General features: G+C 38.4%; 1 protein-coding gene across 2 annotated transcripts; it reads right to left on the reverse strand.

Annotated features, from left to right (window-relative positions):
- Window positions 1-285: 285 nt before the first annotated feature.
- On the reverse strand, window positions 286-21,161 carry LOC122997075 (B-cadherin-like). Of its 2 annotated transcripts, XM_044373032.1 has the most exons (19): window positions 21,071-21,161; window positions 19,093-19,375; window positions 17,814-17,928; window positions 14,314-14,402; window positions 13,753-13,980; window positions 11,651-11,791; window positions 10,880-11,035; window positions 9,576-9,720; window positions 8,692-8,864; window positions 7,353-7,481; window positions 6,242-6,427; window positions 5,802-6,046; window positions 5,124-5,266; window positions 4,303-4,394; window positions 3,968-4,100; window positions 3,160-3,381; window positions 2,533-2,663; window positions 1,463-1,612; window positions 286-1,164 (listed from the first exon to the last, which is right to left on the reverse strand). In XM_044373032.1, exons 2-19 carry the CDS (start codon window positions 19,141-19,143, stop codon window positions 952-954), a joined length of 2,742 nt encoding a protein of 913 aa, XP_044228967.1. In that variant the 5' UTR covers window positions 19,144-19,375; window positions 21,071-21,161; the 3' UTR covers window positions 286-951. The 2 variants fall into 2 exon arrangements, with proteins under 2 accessions (XP_044228967.1, XP_044228968.1); XM_044373033.1 differs by lacking the exon at window positions 21,071-21,161 and having other exon boundaries at window positions 19,093-19,527.
- Window positions 21,162-21,991: the final 830 nt, after the last annotated feature.

A 21,991-nucleotide genomic window follows, 5' to 3' on the forward strand; every position in this document is an offset into this window, starting at 1 on the left:
CCTTCATTATACAACTTGCAGTGCACACACACCTCTGCATTAGGAAAATATTGTTTACTTTAATATCTTGTATAGCTCTGCCTAGCTTGACTGCTTGAAAACAGTGTGAAAGACTCATTTCAATTAGTGAAATAAAAGATCATTCAAAAATCCATAATTGTATTAAGATAACTTTATAAAAATCCAAAATTAACAAAGCCTTTAATAAACTACCTCTGAGGGTAACAGCAAAGAAAGTGTTTTGACATTACAATGTAATAAAGACAACTGAATAGATACTTATCAAACATCTTAAAAAGCTTTTATTGATAACTCATTGATCACTCCCTCAGAGGGTGATATGGAGTTAGCTGGCTACCTGCATTTCACCTTGATCATTTTATTCCTCAAACAGAAATACACAACTATGAAATTTAACTGAAGCAGTAGTAGAAACTTGAAAAACAGAAAAAATGTAAAGTACCATACATTGACAAAATTACACAACGTTACCAGTGCAAGCGTCTGCGTGTGTGTCCAGTGTTACCCAGTAAGCTACAACGCAGGCAAAAATATCTGAACTCTGTAGAAAATTCATAAATGAACGTTGTGACTGATGACATGGCTCCAGAACTCAATGGACAGAAAAACAAAAACCTTTAGTCTTCAGCCTACAAGTCAAACAGGGATCTAAAAGACAGACAGAGCTAAACCATTCAAAATGGGTTTTCTATAAAAAAAAAACAAACAAACTCATCCTTTGGCTTTTGAGCAGTGGCTGTTAACTGCTAATAGGAATGCACTGACAGGTAAAACACAATCCACACACAGGAAAGAAACCTTTGTGGGCCTGTTGATGTCTGGCTGAGAGGAGTTTCCCTAGTATGCATTCATTTATCAGTCCATGCTTACATCAATATAACGTTTACACAGCCATATGTGCCTATCCATTCTGTTTGTTCTTTGGTACATTTACAGCATGTCGTCTTCTCCTCCTCCGTACATGTCGGCCAGTTTCTTGAAGCGGGGTCCCCATTCACTGAGGCAGTCGTAGTCCTGGTCTCCGCTGCTCGACGAGTTCAGAGATGACAGGCTTCCTGCGTCAGAACCACCTCCCTCATAGTCAAACACCAGCAGGGAATCATAGGGGGGCGCTGTCGGGTCATTGTCGGCTGCCTTCAGGTTCTGAGAGAGGAGCAGAGAGCATGTTTTTATTTTAAAGAATTTGTTTTTTTTATAGAGTACATAACCAACTCAGGAAAGATGGAAAAAGAGGATGATGCAACAAGTATCAAACAATGTGAAAAAATTACGTGAATCCTAAAAAGTTTTAGAACAGAATTTGGAATAATGAAAGTGGCAGCATGGGATGGTGTTTTTTCCCCCTCAAAAAACAGACTAATTTATCAAAAGCAGTGATTAGTTTTAACCATGTTAGATTTGAATGTGTTCACATGAGCTCTTGAATAGTAATTTCACTCACATCGTCGATGAAGTTGCCGATTTCATCCGGGTTGGCTGGGCGGGGCCGGTACTGGTACTGAGCAGTTGGCATGAAGTTTGGCACCACGTCGTTCCTGAACACCTCGGGCCTGTTGTCCAGACCACGGTGGAGAACACTCAGATCAAAGTCCTGATGGAAAACACATGGAGGGGGTCACACAGGAGACACTGCATCTCTCAGGTAAAAACAATCAGACATCTGTTTGTGCATTTCTACAATAAATATGATCCATGTTTTTGGAGATGACTTTTGCATGGCACAATAAATGATTAGTATGAATTACAGCTTTAACCCTGTGCAGAAATACAGCAGGGGAAAGACATTTTGAATAAGCCTGAGAGGACCATGATATAGATCACTATTTGGGGAGCCAGTGTAGCAAAAATGAATATCGTAATAATAATAATAATAATAATAATAATAATAACAATAATGAAAATATGTATGCAAAATGATCAAATGAGAATGGCAAGGTGTGTCCAAACTTTTGACTGGTACTGTACGATGATCTAATTGACATCCAGTCCAATGAACAGTGTTCCACTGTCAATCTTGGAAAGTAACTATGTGCATTCAATCAAGTACAATTTTGAGGTACTTGTAGTACTTCCATTGTGTGTAACTTTATACCTCTGCTCCACTACATTTCAGAGGGAAATATTGTCCTTTTTACATCAAAGTTTATTTAACAGCTGTAGTTACTTTGAAGAATCTGACATTAAAATGAGCTCTACCTCCACTAGCTTTAACAGTAAATGCTGCCAACATGTTGCTTAAAATGCAAATCAATCATAATAATTCAGCAATATAATATACTGTAATATTCTGACAGGGGTCATTCTGTCAATTAAAAAAATAATCATAAATGTATTAAAATTAATTTATGGTCAAGATACAATTTCACAGTGATAGAGGGTGATATTGAAAAAATATCCCCCAGCCCTAGTCACTGCTGCACTGACTCAAATGTGTTGACAGAGGTGGCACCTGCTTTAAAAACAAAACTCACACTCTGGTCTGTGTCAGTGTCAACCTCTGTCTGTATTTACCTGATCATCCTCTCCGCCTCCCTCTTCATCATAGTAATAGATGTTGTCTCTGATATCGTCATCCTGCAGTAGAGGCTCCTTCTTCTCTGCTCTTCCCCGTCTTGCAAACACCAGCAGCAGCAGCACCAGCACTGTACATACAGAGCACAAAGCTTAATAAAAACACACCCATGTTATTGATTCCACCCATTTCCTACACAGCTGAGAAAGAAAAGCCGTGGTGATTTGTTGAGTCGAGCCTGTCAGCGCAAGAGTTTACCATGGTCATTATTGGATTGTTAACAAAGACACAAACCAACAACGAACTGATCTAATAACAAGTATTGTGTAACAAGTGTTATCAAAGCCTGATATAGCTTCTTCCATTGTTCCTGGGGCTCCGCTGTTCTTCAGAAACTATTACATCAATCAAAACTAACATCAATGAGTCACACTGTTGCACTGGATGGCATCTTCCTTCATTACCATGATTGGTTGTTCATTGAGTCCCACTGGACTACGAGTGAAATATCTTACACGGTTCCCACCATGGTTGTGATGCAAAGCTTCATGACATTTCTTTGGCCTTCCATCTCCATTCACATTATGATAAGCATCTTTCTATTTTTAATCAAATATCAGACTCACTGAGCAGCAACAGGATGCCTCCCAGTATTCCCAGGATAACGGGCAGGTTTGCGCCACCTGCCTCCCTTATATCACTGCAGTGCACGTCTGCCCCAGTGCAGTCGCACACTGTGGCCTTCAAGGTGCTGTCCTGCTCCATGCCCTGGTTGTCTGCAACTCTCAGGACCACAGTGTACACTCCACTGGCCAGGTCAGTAACTAAACTCAGGATGATGCCCGTTTCTGCAACAGAAGAGGAAAATTTACTTTACAAATCCTGCCTTGATTAGTTTATCATTTTGCCTAAATCCAGTAATATTTCCACAAAAACCATACATTTTATCACTGCCTTGTTCCACAAATAATTCAGAGAACACCTTGGCCTATATAAACTAGATAAATGGTTTCTAATCTTCTGTCTAAACAAGCATCTGTGACCTCGTACTTGAAACTAATCATTTAATTTATGAAGCTTCCTGGGTATGGTACACAGGCTGAGAGAAAGCACTAACCTGATATACTCAATTCAGAGCAAAAACATGTCATAAACATTACACCTTCTGGTTATCTGAACAGCAAACTGGCAATTTGGGAAAAACTTTCTGCCCCAAAACATTTGATAGTCATACTTTCTCTCTTGATTACATATCGTTGATGGTCCTTTAATTGGTTCTTTTTTTTCCCTCTTGACTGACTTTTAAAATTTTTTTAAATTAACATCTATCAGGAAGGACCTGGCCATTTCTCCTGGGACTGGCTATTTGGCTGGATGTGTAAAAACAACTTTGCTGAGGTTTTATTTTCAGTCATGTATTAAAAATGTACATACTGGTGTCGTTCATCCTAGCAGTCCAGTTGGTCTTAGTCGTGCCCTGTAAAGAGACTCTGTATGGAGCGGCAAAGCCTGGCCCGTCTTTATCCGTTACCGACAGCAGTTGAGGAGCCGATTCCTTGTTACACACCTGAGAAAACACAAAGTCAGATTCAAAATTTTTGGCTGATTTTACCCCTTAAATCAGCAATTTATTATGTTTTGATTTTCCATTTGATCACATCCTGAATATCAGTATATATTAAAATCACATTAACCCCTTTTCAGTTTCATCTGCATTAAAAGTTTTCAAACACATGACAACTGTTGAGCATTTGGGAAAGGACACACACCGTGATTTCACGTTCATCAATGGTGGGTGCGTTGTCATTAACATCTTCCAGCTGGATGATCAGAGTACCAGTTCCTGTGGCTGGGACTTCATCTAGTGAGGTGACACGCAGACAGACAGACACACACAGAGGGCAAAATTCATTAAATTTTGGGGAAGCTTAAACCATCCTAGTAAGATGAAGTCCATATTTAGATAACATTTTTGCTCTCAAACATTTTTCGAACCCAAGAATGTCAAGCTGATATTATTGGACTTGGGCAGAAATCTCTTCAAAAACAGGTTTGAGGCTTGAAACTGAAAGCAAAGTGTGTCATCTCAGTTACAGATTATGTTTATCAGTGTTAGGAAAAACACGTTACTGTCATTCCACTACTTTTGGCGGTAACTAGTACTGTAACTAATTACTTTTTCAAATTAAGTTACACAATTATAAATACTGAAATTTAAATGGGCTCATTACCCATTACTTTTGTCTTACATGAAAATAGTGGACAAACGCAGAGGGTAACAAATGCACAACCAACACAAACACATCATTTGACCTTATTCTGTCTCAGAGCTGCGTTGTAAAGTCACGTCATTGTAGCCAACTCTCAGTAAAACGTGAGCTTTGTCTCTGGAGTGATAATGTTATATATTGTAAATAATACCTGTTACTGAACTGCTGCTGAAAAGTTAAGCAGGAACACAGCAGTGTCCAAAGAACCTTTGGCCTCATCAAGCCAGCCACCACCATGATAACAATATTTTTTGTTTGTTTTATTTCCTACCTAAAACCAGATAAGCATGTAGTAGTCATCAGTCTTGTCTCCCACCTACCATTGTCATATGCACCAATGAGTGCTGTGTATTTGTTGTCTAGTACAAAGTGGGACTCTCTGTCCATCTTGCTCTTCACTGTAATCAGGCCCGTCTCTTTCTTCACAGTCAACCAGCCCGCTGGGTCGCTAATTACTTTATACCTGGACATGAAGCAAATAAACACATATAAATGTTATGCAAGCAAGTTGATTACAATTAACATGCTTCACGATGGGGCAGCAATAGACCAGATAATTTAAATAATATATCTACAATATACTGCTTTGTGTTTTGCTTGGACATGTGGGCTGTTTAAGCTGGAGGCATTTCATATTTCATTGTTTTCTTTGACTAAATACTCAAGCTTGCCAGAAATCTACTAGGAAGCCACTCTTAAAACTGAAAAATAAAAGAGCATTTAGGACTAATGCTGCAATTACTGAATGATTGAGTTACAGTGATTACAGAAGCTAACCATGTTGTTTTGTTTTCACCTCAGGTTAATGCTCTGCATTAATTCTCAAATAAAAGCAAAGAAATGCAATGGATATCTACAGCTACAGATCGGAAAGCTCTGAACAGAAACTATACCTGACAGAAATTTCAGTGTTTGCTAATGCTGTCTTTTTCCAATATTCTCTGGCAGTGAAAATCTTGCGTTTAAATATATGTTCAAAGTAAGGAGTTTGACCTTACATGACTGTCTGTTTGAGTGCAGTGTCCGGATCAGAGGCAGTGTACTGCACCACTTCACTGTTAATGGGAAGGTCCTCTGGTTTTGACACAAGCTTTTCCACTGGATCAAAGACTGGAGCTTCATTAACGTCCACCACATTCACCACCACGGTGGCGGTGGCAGTGGGCAGTGGAATAGCAAAAGGAATCTCATTCTCCACTGCAATCAACAGAGTGTGCTGGCGGCTCTTCTCAAAGTCAAGACCCTGGTTGGATGGAGAGAAAAGTGCAGCAGCGCAATGCATCACAGAAATGTCTTACAACTCATTCTTGCTGTACAACTAACATCTGAATTTAGTCCCATTCAAGTGAATAGGAAAGTGGACCTCACTGTATATATTGACAGACATCACACACTTTGATATTGTGGCTTATTTGAGAAGGTCTGGTTTTCTTCCTACCTTGGCAGTAGTGAGGATTCCTTCATGTTTGTTAGTTCCTGTTTTCACAGTGAAAAGTTGTCCAGGATCACCATCAACAATCTTGAACTTGGCATTCCAGGCGGGAGAATGTGGCTCATCACCATCTGTTACTGACATCGTAAGGACCAGAGCGTCCACTTTATTTTCTGCAACTGATCCCTCATACTGGGAGAATGCAAGGGATGTGAAAAGTGTAGGAGTGAAACAGAGGAAACAAGGATTAGAAAAAAGGCTGTTGTTGCTAACTAACAAGTAAATGAATTTGTTTTAAACCTTGGCCTTAACTTTATGGTCTGTCACATCATGCAGCTTAGTTCATTACTTCCCTGTATAGAATTCTTTGTTAAATATGGACTACCCACTGTAAGCCAAAAAAAAATTGTTAAAACTTGCTCTCTAAACATCAAATAGACATTTGTCATCATATGGGAAATGTATTGTTAAAAATGCAAATATATTTAGATTAAAACCAAGATGCAACTCTACTATCAAGAAAAATGAAAAAAGGATCAGTCTGTATTGCTTGCAACTCATTACATTACCAAAAAATGATGGTGAGCTACCATCTCCACCAAATCTGTTGTTGCCTTAAGGTTAACCATGTATGTTAATGTATGAACTAACCATTGGTCCCACTCCTCACCCTTAGTTACTGTGCCTGTCAAGCTCTTTATTCTTACACTTCTTACTGTTCAATTTTATAGTCATTTTAACAAAAGTAGCTTCTCATTTTCAGCAGGTGATTTCTGACCAATATTAATCAGCTGAAGTTAGCTAGCTATATTCCTTTCATTCAAAAATGTGAACCCTGCAAAAGGGTCTTAAATATGCATTTGACGTCTAAATACATAATACCAGTGTTATTGGCTCCCACCTAGTGGAAATGCCAGTCCCAAGCAACTTTTCAAATGTTGCGTGGTGCACCTAGATGTGTATTAGAGCAGATAACTCACTTCACTATGTTGACAACTCCAGAGCTTGACAGACCTGCTGTGCCTGGTTATGGTTTTTAAGCTGTGACTGGACACTACTCTTTGTGGGAGGGGTTTAGCAAACAGGCAATTTCCAGTCATAAGTATTCTGTACTTACGGAGGGCTGAGTGAAGGCTGGAGCGTTGTCGTTGCTATCTGTGACAGTGAGGATTACTTTGGCTTCGTTACTCAACCCTTCTCCCCGCATGTCAGCTGCCTGTACCACCAGAGTATACTTTGGGTATTTCTGTTAGAAAAGACACATAAGAGTTTAAACATTAAAACATTTTACTGCCATTTAACAGATTCAGCTGGAGCAGGAAACATTACGAAACGTATCACTTTAAAGCTGAATATGACAATTGAGTAAATGTGTTTTCATAGGATTTGTGTGTATTTTGAGTTACTTGAAATTTCTAGCAAGCTTCAAGATGAGCATAAGACCATGAATCTATGCCAGGCCTGATGTACTTTTCTGTTGTTCAATTGTTTGAAACAGTACATCTAATTTTTTTAGACACACTAGAGGCATGCCTCCATGGATGGCATTACTTTGATACAGACTGAAATGTCTCCACAACTATTGGATGGATAGCCATGAAATTTTCTACACACATTTATGCCCCCCTTTCAGAATGAATTGTAATGAAGCTTAGCAAAAGGTCAGTCAGGAAGACTATCTTTTGCATACTAAGGTCTGTAGTATTATTTCTCACACCATCTCTCATTCCCATCCCTCACACATGCTCACGTATAATTTCCTTACTGTCATTTCCCTGGGCCTCAATTAAAACGTCAGCTGTTCACATCTTACCAAAAGCACAGTGACACACCTTCATTGTCAGCCTATCATATTGCGGCTGTCTTTTTAAATATGTTCCACCGTAATGCTTTCATGGTGCCGTTTTATGTGCCCCACCACCTCCCCACCACCGGCCAATCTTTGCAGATTCATCAGCGCATCACTTCATCAACCTCATCAGCCTTATCAGTCTCAGCAGAAGTCATCAACCACCACAACCACCAGTGTCTAGACTCCATGAGGGTGGGAAGTGGGGGGGGTTATCTTTGTGATTGTGAGCATGTTAGCATTTAGCTCAAAACTCCTCTGTGCCCAAGAACAAACGTATCCTCGACAGTTTCCAAGATTGGCGGAACAACTGTGTGACTTTTAATGGTTTGGCTTTTGAATACATACTCATGTCACATGTCTGCTATCAAACATTGTGTCTATGTCTGACCACTTTGCGTTCACACCCTTAAAACGCCACCGGCTTGGAAGCTGACTTAAAACCTTTTCAGGCATTCTTGGTGCAGTTGTTTCGGTCTGTATGAGAGTTTGCATGAAAGTATTTACACTGGCCTAATGGGACCAAATCAAACAGGAGCAGTTGCTAGAAACGCAGACCATTTCAACAGCTAGATGTGAAACTGAAATCTGTTTTTATAAGACATACCTCTCTGTCTAGCCCAGGGGCATTGACTCTGATGGCCCCAGTGAGTGGGTTGATGACAAACATGGGTCTGCTGGGCAACTCTGGGTCCTGGCTCATAATACGGTAGCGGATATCCGAGTTGTCATTTTCTGGCTGGTCCACATCTACAGCCACGACCTGAATCACTTCAAAACCTAGAGCGAGGGAAGTACAGTGTCAGTCAGTTAAGTCATGTTGCCATTTTGTGGTGTTATCTGAATGTTGTATGAGAATTATTAGGCTCAACACAAAGGACTCACATTATCCCAAATAACAAAAAGTAGTGTACAATCAATGATCAGTAACCAAGAGCTAATTACCATCATGCATTGTGTAAACAGAAAACAAACTGCCAGATCAGCAGTGTCCAAAGTTGTTTTTGATTTTGGCAAACTGATGCACCACATAGTCCTCTATGAAGACTTCCCTATTTAGTGAGTAAGAAGGGAAGATATCTACACAATTAATGGGGTGAAGGGGCTTGGGCTTCAGTGGAGGCCACTTACATTCCTCAATTTACTTTACTCTTCTGCTCCTCCTTCTTCCCTGTTCTTCTAACTCAACTTTGGTACCCAACTAGTCCTATATACCAGAAACTTTGTTCCAACTTTAAAACTTCTTTCAGCTTCGTGAGGACATGTGTGCATCTATTCAAATGTTTGATAATCTGTCCTACTCTGTATTGGATTTGGGCAAGTTTACACTCCAGCAACCCCTGCCGACTCGTTAGAAGAAATAGTTATATTTGCAAAAGACATTGGTTTATCATCATCCTAAAAGCCTTGTCTCATGTTAAAGTGAAACATACTGTTGTTGAAAGCTAACAGACATTTTATTCAGGCTTAAATGAAATCCACTGACAATACCTATCGGTGAAGCCTCAGCAACTTGTCCTAAGAAGGTGTCTTTCTCAAAAGTCGGTTTGTTGTCATTCTGGTCAATTACATTCACTACAATGTCCATGGGCTCCTCAGCATTTCCTGAACCCTCTGCCACAGCGTGTGCTTGAAACTGCAGAAACACAAACACATTTGTATTATAGTACAGTACATGCCAGAATAGGCAATGCAGTTGCTTTCATTCCTTATCACTAGAGCTGCCATAGCATCAAAGTACAAACTTTACTTTGTATACTGTATATAACTGCTAAAAACATCAATACATCATTTCCAAATAAATTTGCTTTGTTCAACATATTGTTAAGTCATAAAATTGTAGGACAAAAGAGATGAAGTATTAATTATCTATAATGATTTCTATCTAGTTGTCATTAACAGACAATAATTGTCCAGTGGAGGAAAAGTATGCCATATGCGATCCTACCGGCCTATGAAAACTCCATCTGTTTTTAAATCAGAGAGGTGTTTAATTTCCTGAAAATATTTGTGTTTTGGACAAGAATTAACATGGTAGGAAATCTTGTAGCAGAAATGGGCAATTGTGTGGCAGAAATGGGCATGGATAATATACAAAGTTACATAATGATCCAAGGAATCCAGATGTATTGACTAAAATGTGAAAGTTGTTATTAGTGCCACAAGGTCATCAGTTGATGTAGTTTTAGTTGCACTTTCTGCGCGCAGAATAAAACTCGGGAGACTCCGCAGCCACACATTTCTCTGTTCTCTATTTATCAGTTTAGCGTCTTCAGATTACGCTAACTCATTGTTGCTAACTTTGGAGCTAACTCCCTTCATTTTCCAGCAGTTGGGGAAATAACAGACAAGACTTTTCTTAGTCTTGAGAAGCTGCAGCATTTATTAACTGACACACTGTAGTCTGTACTGTATATTTACTGCCAGATTGACAACTTACTGTTAACCTTTTCCTCTTCTCTGCTCGCACTCAACTTCACTTTCCTGCCACTCGCTCTCTCACGATATGTGCACAAAATGTGCAAAATACACATTGCCCTATTCCTAAGCTACACTACCAGGAGTTTCCCAGGAAATGACACAAAGGTTAACTCACATTTCGAACAGCACTGCACAGTGGCTCCCAAATGCTATTGATTTCCGAATGAATGGATATTTAGCGTTGTTATTGGCATTGAAAAAAATATTTTTTGGCCTGGTGGGGGTTCTCGTTGGCCTAGCGGCCCACTAGGCCTGTACAATTATAGGGGAAACATTGGTGTATATATAAAACTAACATCTGAGAGTATGCTTACAATGTACTTGGCCTGCTTCTCTCTGTCCAGTGGTTGTGTGACATACAGAATACCAGTGTTTCTGTCCATGTTGAAAAGGCCAACAGGAGGCTGATCAGCTCCTGGACCAGTAATGCTGTAAAAGATCTTCTTTATTTTATCTTCATTGGATCGGATCTGGAGGATTTAAAAAAAAACAACAAAAAACAAACAAAAAAAAAAAAACACACAAAAAACAGGTTATAGGAGTTATAACAGGAGTTATACCACTCTCACTACCCACAATGATAGTTACAATATTGTAAAGAAAAAACAAAAAAACTACAGTTGAGGTAATGAAGTGTTTTAATTATATTAGATGCTGCATTTAAATTTGTGAAGTAGAGAAGCAGACTTGTTATCACAAGTTGATTATCTCAAGATCTCCACACAACAACATTGTTTTCTCATAACAGCTATGGTCAACCTTTTGATTTATACTGATAACAGCATAATTAAACCACTGTAATGAGAAATTGGCCTTGCTGTCCCAAGAAAACAAGGTAAATACCTTGATATATCCAGGTATCAGGTTTTAATTAAGAAGCATGGCTTCCTTAGAGATGAGTAGGGAGAGACGGACACAAGAAAACTGAAAGCTCTATTTGAACATACTGTAAATAGTAAGATTGTAAAAAATTAAAATCAGAGGTCAAGGCAGTGGAAACTGTCAGACATCCTTTGCAGAATCAAATATTCAAAATGAAGTTCAGTATCAAATTCTCAATCACAAGGGCCTGTAGTTCCTCTTACTTGAGATACTTTTAGGGGGTATGGTCCTCTGTCATTCTCAGGAACACTGAGGTCAGGGATAACCCAGTCTCTCTTCTTCCTCCTCAGTCCTTCACCAGACTTGGGAAAATGCAGAACAGGCACCTGTGGATCGGCTGCACTCTGGAAAAACACACACGTTTGTACTCAGTTACAGTGCAACATTGTCCAACTATTTAAATATGTAAAATCACCCACCCTGCCTTAGGCAAACACCAGCTCATCAGCTGTTTACAGATGAGTGAATATGGGATGCTAATGCATTTCTGTATCTGGTGGATGTATAAGTAAGCAAATGTTTGTTTTAGGGCTGCTTGATTAATTGAATTTTATTTTCAATTACGATTTTGGCTTCCAAAGATTATGTAAACAAGATAATTGAGATAAATTGATCACATTCTGTTTCGCAATGATGCTCTGGTTTTGTCTTGTGTTCAGTGCATTGTGTGTCGGAGCACAAAAAATAAATTCAATAATGGCATATTAAATTGTCTAATATTGTGTGACCTACAAGATGTTGCCAGGACAACTTAAATATAAACTTATATTATGCAAAAGTTTGGTTTTGCCTCCACTGTTAAGACACTGGGAGTGTTTGGTTAGCTGTGATTAAGAGATTGAAAAGCTGCACACTCCAGCAACAGACCGGCGCTTTGGCTCGACAGCAGTTAACTTTTTTTCCTCTCAGGTAATGTTACATCCAGCACTGGAACAGTGAAACAAATGGATCAGGCTGGAGCTCCTTGGTTAAATAACATGTAATTGATCAGTAGGAGGTTTAACTTTTCACCGGCCCCAGTGAGAGGCAGGCTCAGGGAGACTGCAGCAGGTGGAGGTGGTGGCGGAGCTGCAGCTGCGGGCTGCCCGCATGGCTACATTTAATTAACAACAAGAACAGCCTATTTGTTTTATTTTATTGTTGGAGCCTTTATGATCAGTTCAAAAAGTTTGTGAAGAGTTAACTCTGTTGACTAAAATGCATTTGTTGGATCATAGCGTTTGCGTTTTTGTGTTTTATTGCTGTTTAAATATAGGCTATTATATGGCTATTTAAACATATGTCTGGTAGTTGTTCTATATGGCTGGAATTCTGGAATATTAATGGACATATTGGCTGTCAAAAAAAAGGCTAGCATCCAACCCTGGTCTGTAGTCTGTTATTGTTCAAGGAAATCCACTGTTAAAAAAGATACGTTTTTTTTAAAAGTTCAAGAAATGCATGATGTTTCCAAAGTCAGTGAGTAATCGTGTTATATAATCATGATCTCAATATTGACCAAAATAATTGTGATTATGATTTTTGCCATAATCCAGCAGCCGTAGTTTTTTTTACACTAACCAACAACTTGGTGTATACAGGCTGTGTTTCTGAGAGAAGTCTGTAAGATTTGTACCTATTTTAAGCAATCCTACCACATTTCATATGGTGGGTCCCACATACCTACATTCAAAAAGTTAGTATAGGGGTAACCATTTCCTGAAACTACAGAAAGGACTGAACACAGAGGCGGATTGAAAACTAATGTCATGTTGTAAGCATTTCTTCTTTAAACTACAAACTAGACATGTGTCAAGTATTTTCCAATCTTACTCCTGAATTCTTCATATCTGAAAAACATATCTCCTGGAATTTGTATACACAGAGTCTTTTACAGATAGTGCAGCCTGCATATTATCTGTCCTGTGATATGGGCACCAAAATAAATAGACTACTACTAATTTTAATTACACATGCAGAAAGAAAAACTACATTTATAAAATTGTGTGGATTAAGTTTAAAGTATGGCTTTAACCTAATATGGCTTTAACAACATACAAAGAAAGTATGAAAAATATTAAAGCAAAATATACATGTTGCTCATTCATAAATAGCCACAAGGGGGCAGTGTTTGTTAAACTAAAAACAGGTCTTTTCACTGTAAACTGCCTCTCATGAGGTCATTACTACCATCTTCCAGGCCCTTGATATACAATGTGATTAATATGGGATCTGCAAAGCCTATTTCCCAGTAAATGTATTGTTTGTTGAAAGAGTTTTATTTAGAAGTTTCCTTCATGTCCCCTCAATAGTGCCTTAATCCTACCTCTGTGTTATTTGCAGAGTCTACTTCAGTAGGATGGTGCTGATGGTTGTGGTGTTTGTGGTCTCCATGATGAAGCTCAACATTTTGGTGGTGGTTGCCATGGTGATGCCCATGGTGATGCCCGTGGTGCAATACCCTGACAGGAACGGTTATCTTGCGACCTTGTGAGTCCCATGAGTGGATGAAGAATTCTGTGTGTCCGTCATGAAGAACAACCTCTCTCTTCACCTGGAGGGGAAAAAAAAAAAAAAAAAAAAAAAAATCAATCAGCAAAGAGCAACATGTTGCTGTTCAGCTAATTCCCTCAACATTTCAGGTGGGTTCAGGTAAAGCAAAGAAAACATAGCTTACACATGTATGTGCGTGTGTTAGTGTGTGTGTGTGTGTGTGTATGTGCGTGTGAGCTACTGGTGCAACATGTTGGACTTTACATTGGTTCTACTCAGTATAATGGATATCACCCACACATAATCCATCTAAGTCTAAGTCATCTAAGCTGTGCTTTATTACTACACATTGGGCATAATTGTTGTTGACAATTTATATTTCAGTACTACTCACTGTCAATATGCCGTCTGTCTGTACCATGAAACGGCTGTCATCACTGTTGAAAAGAAATCTTGTGCGGTCTGAGCAGTCAGTGAAGCCCACTGGGAAAGAAGAAATGATTATCCATTAGGAATGAAGCCCATACAGAGAGAACACAAAATTGCTTCAGTACATAACAACAGACAGAATACTCATTCCTCATGCCTCTTCCAGCTAAACAGTAATATAGATTAAATCTGCATCTCCTACATGGGGTATAAGTGGTTGCTTTTCTATATGGCTGAACTAGAGTATAATGAAATGTGGCTGGTAGCACTTATAGATGGTAGCAGCAGTGTGCTGGAAGTCAGATTTTTGTCAAAACAGTGCAGAACAAACTTACGCCATGTTTTATGGATTTAATGATTCCTATGACAGACTATAAACACATGAAGACTGCCTTTTGGAGGCTTAGGTATATAAGACAGTACCTTCCCACCATAGAAATTTTACAAGCACACTTTCTGATTCTGTTCACGCTTATATGTTGACTTAGAAAGTAAAGCTTTGTAGAGCTGTGTGCTAATCGTGGTCCTCATGCATTCCTGTTGTTGCACAAAACTATAATTTGCTGTCAAGTTTACACAAAAGTACATGTGTTGTACATGTTTTGTTTTTTTTCTAAACAGTTACATTCTATAGCATTACTATACTATAGCTTGCAGCACCAGGAAGAAACTGTAGGTCAAAAAAATATGATGAGTAAGACAAACTGTATAGCACTTAATTTTATCAATCAGATTAATTATGGTGCCTCTTAGGTGTTGATGAAGGTGTAAAAAATTCCATTCCATTTAGTTTACATTCAGTTAGACTCCACATTACTAATATGTAGGGCTGGGTAATATCACCTAAAATCAATATCATATTGTCACAATTACTTAATGATTATGAAACAATATCTAATACACGTGTGCACAAGATTCTACATCCTCACAGTAAAGTTGCTATTTATTATTTGTGCAGATATTTTGTTTTTCATCTGGGGTGAATGCCTAATTATGGGCTTTAGTGTTGAGCTCAGGCTGTGATTTCAGAAGCAGAACAACAGGTTTGACATCTCTGGGTGAAGTACAGACCCTTCACCTACCTGCACACCCAGGAAATGACTGACTGATGATGCACTGTTGATAAAAATCACCCTGACAAACATATCAAGTAATAATCAAGAAAGATCTCCCAGGACAGGACTGGTGGGCTATAATTCTGGTAAACAAGAAACAAGACAGTTCAGACTGTGATAAACACCCACTTTACCAGTCTCTTATTTTTTGTTTTTCCCAAAAGTACCTGAGTTATGCCAGCCAAAGAGAGGGCAGTACAGTCATGCACAGTCACTTCTCTGCAATGCTAAGCACTGATGTCTCAGCCTTCAGTTAACCACTGAAATGTATTCTATCAATCATTGAAAAGTCACAGGTAAACCTCTAGCATCAATAACTGATTTTGAGGAGTACAGGAATGAGTTTCTACAGCAAAAACATTGTTTTATCAAAATAGACAAATTATGGTGGAAAATTCTACCATTAAGGATTTATTGGTGGAAAAGTCAGTTTCCCTTTGAGGTATATGGTTTTTAAAATTCTTCTGTGTCTAGGACTGCAATCTGAGATACTGTTCCAGTGTCTAGCATCAGCCTCAGAGACATCACTTGTCTGGGCTTACTTGATTAGGAATACTGTTATCATCTCATTTATTTTTTTAAAAAAACCAACCAAACAAAAAAAACTACTACTACTACTAATAATAATACTAACAACAATAATAATAATAATAATAATGATAATAAAGTAATGATGAGACCTACTAAACAATGTCTCAGCTGGGTTCGCAAATCAGTCATTAAACTCTCTGAAATAAGCAGTGCCAGTTATGTTGGCTGATAAGTAACAATGAATTAAGTTACGGAAGACCAGAGGTAAGAATTTGAGCTCTTTATTACCAGCTTTGCCATTTCTCAGCTCTCCACAACAGAGCAGAGAGTCAGCGTTTGTGGATCTATTATGTATCATCATTGGAAGGTGCTCATTTGTGGCATTCATAATTCACATTAATAATCTCTACATTGGGCCCCTGACACTTTCGTCTTAAAACATCTTTGAACTGGACCAAGGATTTTAGTCATCGGGTATCTGGATCTCAAGTTATTAGAGAAACAAGCTGAGCAAACGTTAGCAGCAGCTTGGCTATCAGCCCCTCCCAGACGTCCTGTGTCCACCGAACAGCATTGGAGAAACACTGATTCTTGAAGTGAAACTGGTTTATTCAGTGTTTTTACTGTAAGTTAATAATGCTTATCAGCAAAACAAATGTATTACTGTTATGAGCATAACCTGACTAATCCATTCAAATTCTTGGTTGACAAGGTTTTCTATGTTAATCAGTCCTACAAACAATCAACCATTGCTAAAAATACCACTTAACCCGTGTAAGTATAATACTGTATCCCTCCTGCTAAGAGCAACACTTTACTTAAACACCTGACATCATACTTGTTCAGGAGGATATTGCTATGCATTAGCCACTAAACAGACAGGCTTTGTTGACTGCAAACCAGCCATAGCACAGATCCAAGCAGCTGACCAATACCAAGCACCCACTAGACAAATGAACGGCTGGTTTAGTTATCTCAGACTAGTTTACACAATCTGGATGTCAGCATGTTCATTATGGACTCTCCATCCTCCAAAGAGTTATGTTAAAATTTCAGCTTGCTTTGACCACAGCATGTGTCCTTTGGTCACAAAAGACAATCCTTCTACTTAAAGATATTTCAGTAGATTTTCAGATATTTCAGACTAGAAACTCGGTTCATGACACTTTAAAGATTGTATGCCACTGTTTGAAGAGGTGACAATCAGACAAAGAAAGGCCACATCAAAGAGGTAAGTTGGTTGCTCTAATAGGACAGTTGCAACTACAGAAACGCTTTAAAAAAAAAAAAAAAACTATTCATGAAGGTGACAATCCAGTGAAAACAGACTGATATAACCTGTTCATATAAACTAACACAAAAATTAAAATCAAGTGCTCCCCTTCTTTGACTACTATTCTACAACCTTTTGAAAAGCAAGGCCTGCAAAACAGGCTTGGGGACATTGTTTTGCCCTGCAGGTAAGAGCATCAAATGAGGTGCAGTATGAGTGCAAGCTGAGACCTGAGGTTGTTTGGGCTACGTGTGTGAACAATGTGAACAGCTAATCTGTAGAAGGCCATCTGAGCCAGAGGAACACTTTATGAAAGGCTCAGCAGTTGAATTTATGGCAGTGAAACTTCTTTTACTTAGGTCTAAATGCTTCCATAGCTAAACAATTTTTAGATTGTAATTGATTAATACTTTATAATATGACAAAAAAACATCACAATTCACCACAGTCAATATCCATATTTGATACTAAGTTTTGAAATTGAACACCACAGTTTTCCTCAGGTCCGTGTGCATTAGGCGATGAGCTAGAAAACAGCATTCTTACCTTTGCCCAGCCTCATGCCCTGTCGTAGGTGCTTTCTGGTCACTTTGAAAGTCAACATATCCAACTCGAATCCAGGTACACATGTTGGATCCTCAGCAGACACTAAAGTCAAGGCCTAGGAAAAGAAAAAAGGCTTCTCATAAATCATAAGATCAGCAACATGAAAAAGTGTAGTAAGCTAAGAGAAAACCTTTCCTGTCTAATTTAATGGCATTTCATTTGACATTAAAACTTCTATCCTGCTGCTCCAAGTCAACACTAATCCCCAACCAAAGCAGATAAACTGAGTCATAGGGGTCATTGGGTCTATTCAAGGTTGCAACTGCCAAATATTTTCATTACTGATTAATTGGTCTATTATTTTTTCAATAAACAATTAGTCTTTGAAACTTCAATAAATTACGAAAAAATGTCTATCACAAGTTCTGAGAGCTTGTCTTGTTTTGTCTGACCAACACTTAAGTCAAAGATATTCCATTTATAATGGTATAACAGGGAAAAGCAGCAGATTTTCAAATGTGAGAAACGGGAACTGGCAAATAATTGGCATATTTGGTTGAGCAACTTCTATTTTCACTTTCATTTATAGTCAATTATTTATCTGTTCATCATTAATTCACTAATCGTCCCAGGTCTTTCAGTCATTGTAACTCTGAAAACTGGGCCTGATTAAAACTTTAAGATGAGCGCGTTGACAGTATGTTCAAAGTAACATAAAATAATGGGATTATGTGAACACTATAATTAATAGCTTCACAACCAACGTCTTGAAATAATTATACCTGCGAGGTAAAATTCACGGGTGTGAACAGAAATGTTCGACGTCGATAAAAATCGAAATATGTAGAATAGGAATTTAACCTGCGACAACGTCATCAACGGAACAAGGGCGAGGCTCGTGAAGATCCGCTGATATCTCGAGGGGAGGAAGACAACTGAAAAACTATGACTAAGAGCTGTGTTGTGAATTAAAGCCTAGCTAGGCTAGGCTTTAATTTACAATATAATTTCACCATTAACAGCTAAATACAGTAGAGAGCAGCGACGAGTTGTGTGACTAATCAAAGTTATACTGAAATACAAAGCCACTTGCTTCAAAGCTGATACACCAAAATTATTTTCAGAAATTGTCAGAAGAATCCTACAAACACTCACATAGTGTTCTGTCAGAGATAAGTAAGACAACAATATGAATTACTGGCTTTTAAAGTTACAGCAGAACGACAGAGATAGATGGGAGCCGTTTGTAGAGTAAGGAAGCCACTGCAGGAAGTCTCACCTGAAAAACGACGATTAAAATGCCCAAAACCGCGAACCGAGCGCTCCCCATCTGTGATTTAATCCTCTTTGGAAGATCCTCGCAATGAAAGTTAAAAGAAAAACTCAGTGAGAATAATTATTGATATATTCCTTTTCGTCGTTGCTTCTTCGTCGCGTCTCTTCTAGGTAGTTTCAGTAACTGAGTGACTTCAGCTGTACGCAGGTACTTAGCCCAGCGCGTGACGTCAGCTCACAGGTGCGCGGGTTCCGGGTTCCTGATATGGTCACGAAGGCTGACACACCTGAAGAGACAGATACCAGTAGTTTCTGTTACTTCCAAGTCACGGATAGCTAACTGGAATACAGCAGTTACAAATTAATATGTAAACAGCGTCCTTATTAACCAGCATTTAGCTGTATATGAGCTTAGTAAACTGCATTGTACAACTTTCTGTCTCATTTCCTCTTCACTGACAATCAGTAACCTCCCCCCACCCTTCATGCACACAACCCTCTGTGTCTGTCTCTGTCTGTCTGTCTGTCTGTCTCTCTCTTTCTCTCTCTCTCTCTCTTTCTCTCTCTCTCTCTCTCTCACACACACACACACACACACATACACATACACTGGACAACTAAAAACAAAATGCAAATTTGACACGATATATTGTAATATTGTCAACACTCACTGTAATATTTGGTGAAATAACAATGTGATTTCAAACTATGATGTAAGAATAAAGATTCAGTCATGAAGAATAACTAACAAAAGATATATACTTAGTGGCAAACTGCTGACAGAAACTATAATTCATTTGTAGAGTCATTTGTGTGAAACCAGCCTGAAAGCCACTGAAAGCCTCTATACAAAACAGGAAAAGTTTCAGGTTCCCCATTCTCATACAGCTAAATAGATCCTTACCTAATTCAAAACAGAGACCAGACAGATTTAAGAATGTCTTGCAACAGAGATTTTAGGCTAGATTTAAGGTCATGCTGTATTTACACAGTACACAATTTAGGCCTACTGTTGCACCAGGACACTCCGGGTGACACACAAAAACTTGCCTGTCAGAGAAAATAGACCTGTCAGAATACTTATATGCAACCAATACAGAGTTAATATGGTGGTTGATACTCATTTCAGGATGTGTCTATTCAACTTGCTTTTTTTACCTCTTATATTCAATGTCCGTCAAGTATGCAACATCTCATATAACATTTGCTAATAAGCTGTAGAATGAAGTCTTATAAACCATTTTCTTAATGTGCTCCTTTAAGTTTTTCTCTATGGTGAAAAACCATCAATAATTAATCCCTAAGAAAAGAGCACTTCCTTCATCTGTCCATCATTTTCTTTCCTCTTACTGTCTGGGCATCAGCTGACTGAAAGACTAGTAGATAAACAGCCTACACTGTGACCTGACCTGCAGTCAGAGTGTCTAAAGGACTACTGACTGACTGTGTCAAACATGCCTGACAAAAACAAAAACACGGTCTGCATCTAAGTATTTGTGTCAGTTGTATTTACACAATTCAAGGGGGCACTTACTGTGAACGAAGTGTAAATGCCATTAAAATAATAATTGTAAACATTTTAAGTGACTCTTGGTGGAACTTTGTGCATTTCCCTCTCAGCGATGCTAGCTAGGAACCAGATAACATTGTCATTAATGAACTACTTTATATTTAACAGAGGATTTTTTTTTCTCAACAGAAGTTCAATATGTTGAATAATAGCCTCCTATAAGTGTACAAAGTTTAATTAAATTATGATTGTTGGCAAATGAATGATGTTGGTATAATGTTAGCAAGGTTAACTGTTCTTGTAGCAGGAAGTCTTGCTGAGCGGCTAGCAAGTCCATGCTAATGTTTGTTAAATTGAGCTAGACTCACCTTATTCGGTTTGTAGAAAATTGGACAGCACTGACAACATCAAGTCTTTAGCAAAATATTCAATGGATAAAAGCAAATAAAGCAGTTAATCTCAATTTACTTACCATGAGTATCAGGCAGTCTCTGGAACTGGTAAGCTAGCTGCTGTGACTGATTTTTTTTTGGACTTTCTGACTTGGGGGCAGAATGCTCACCATAGTCATAGAATGTACACAAATTCACAAGCAACTGTAGTATTAATATTTCTTATCACAGGGTGCAAAAAAATAATAAAAAATAAATAACATTAAATATAGTTTAAAAAAAGAAATGAAGATTATAAGTGTCGTGCGTTATTTTTTAATGTTTGATTCAACAGTCCTTTACTCCTTTTGTCTTGAGATTGCAGGGATGTCCATTAAATTTAACAAACTCGGAGCCACATTTGTAGTGTGGCTCTAGGGAGGGAAGGCATTGCCTCAGTTGTACATTGACCTTAAAGGACAGGTTCACAATTTTCAAGTCTGTCCTAAAACAACAGTCAGGAGCCCAAATGAACATTGAAACATGTTTTTCTTGCTGTAATCATTCCTCTTGTTCATACTGATTAGAAGATCCCTTCATAACACACTTACAATGTAAGTGATGGAGGACAAAATCCACAGTCCTCCTTCTCTGCAAAAATGTATTTAAAAGTTTATCTTAAGCTAATATGAAGCTACAGCTGTCCAAGTGTGTCAAATAGATATCTCTCAATGATACAGTGTTTTTACTGCCTAAGTTCCTCTTTTTGTTTCTATACTTCCACTGCAGCTCAACAGGGAAACACTGTCTGAACACAAAGAGAGAATTTGATGCTAAAAAGACCATAAATTTGGCAGATATCCACTTGATATGACTAACTCAGACTGCTGAAGCCTCATATAAGCTTAAGATCAACTTTTAAAGGCTCTGTTAATGACTGTGTGGACAACCCACTCTCACATGAAATTGTGTAATATTAGTTTCGCAATTGTATTGTATTTATTTATTTATTGAGACAGAGT

Source organism: Thunnus albacares, chromosome 14, assembly GCF_914725855.1.
Source record: "Thunnus albacares chromosome 14, fThuAlb1.1, whole genome shotgun sequence".
In the NCBI taxonomy this organism is placed as follows: Eukaryota; Metazoa; Chordata; class Actinopteri; order Scombriformes; family Scombridae; genus Thunnus; species Thunnus albacares.

Coding starts and splice junctions, on each gene's coding strand:
- LOC122997075 (XM_044373032.1), bottom strand. CDS start 19,143: ATGGGGAGCGCTCGGTTCGCGGTTTTGGGCATTTTAATCGTCGTTTTT. Junction 7,482..8,691: donor CCCCTGGGCTAGACAGAGAG/GTATGTCTTATA, acceptor CTTTTCTAACAG/AAATACCCAAAGTATACTCT. Junction 4,101..4,302: donor TTGATGAACGTGAAATCACG/GTGTGTGTCCTT, acceptor GTGTTTTCTCAG/GTGTGTAACAAGGAATCGGC.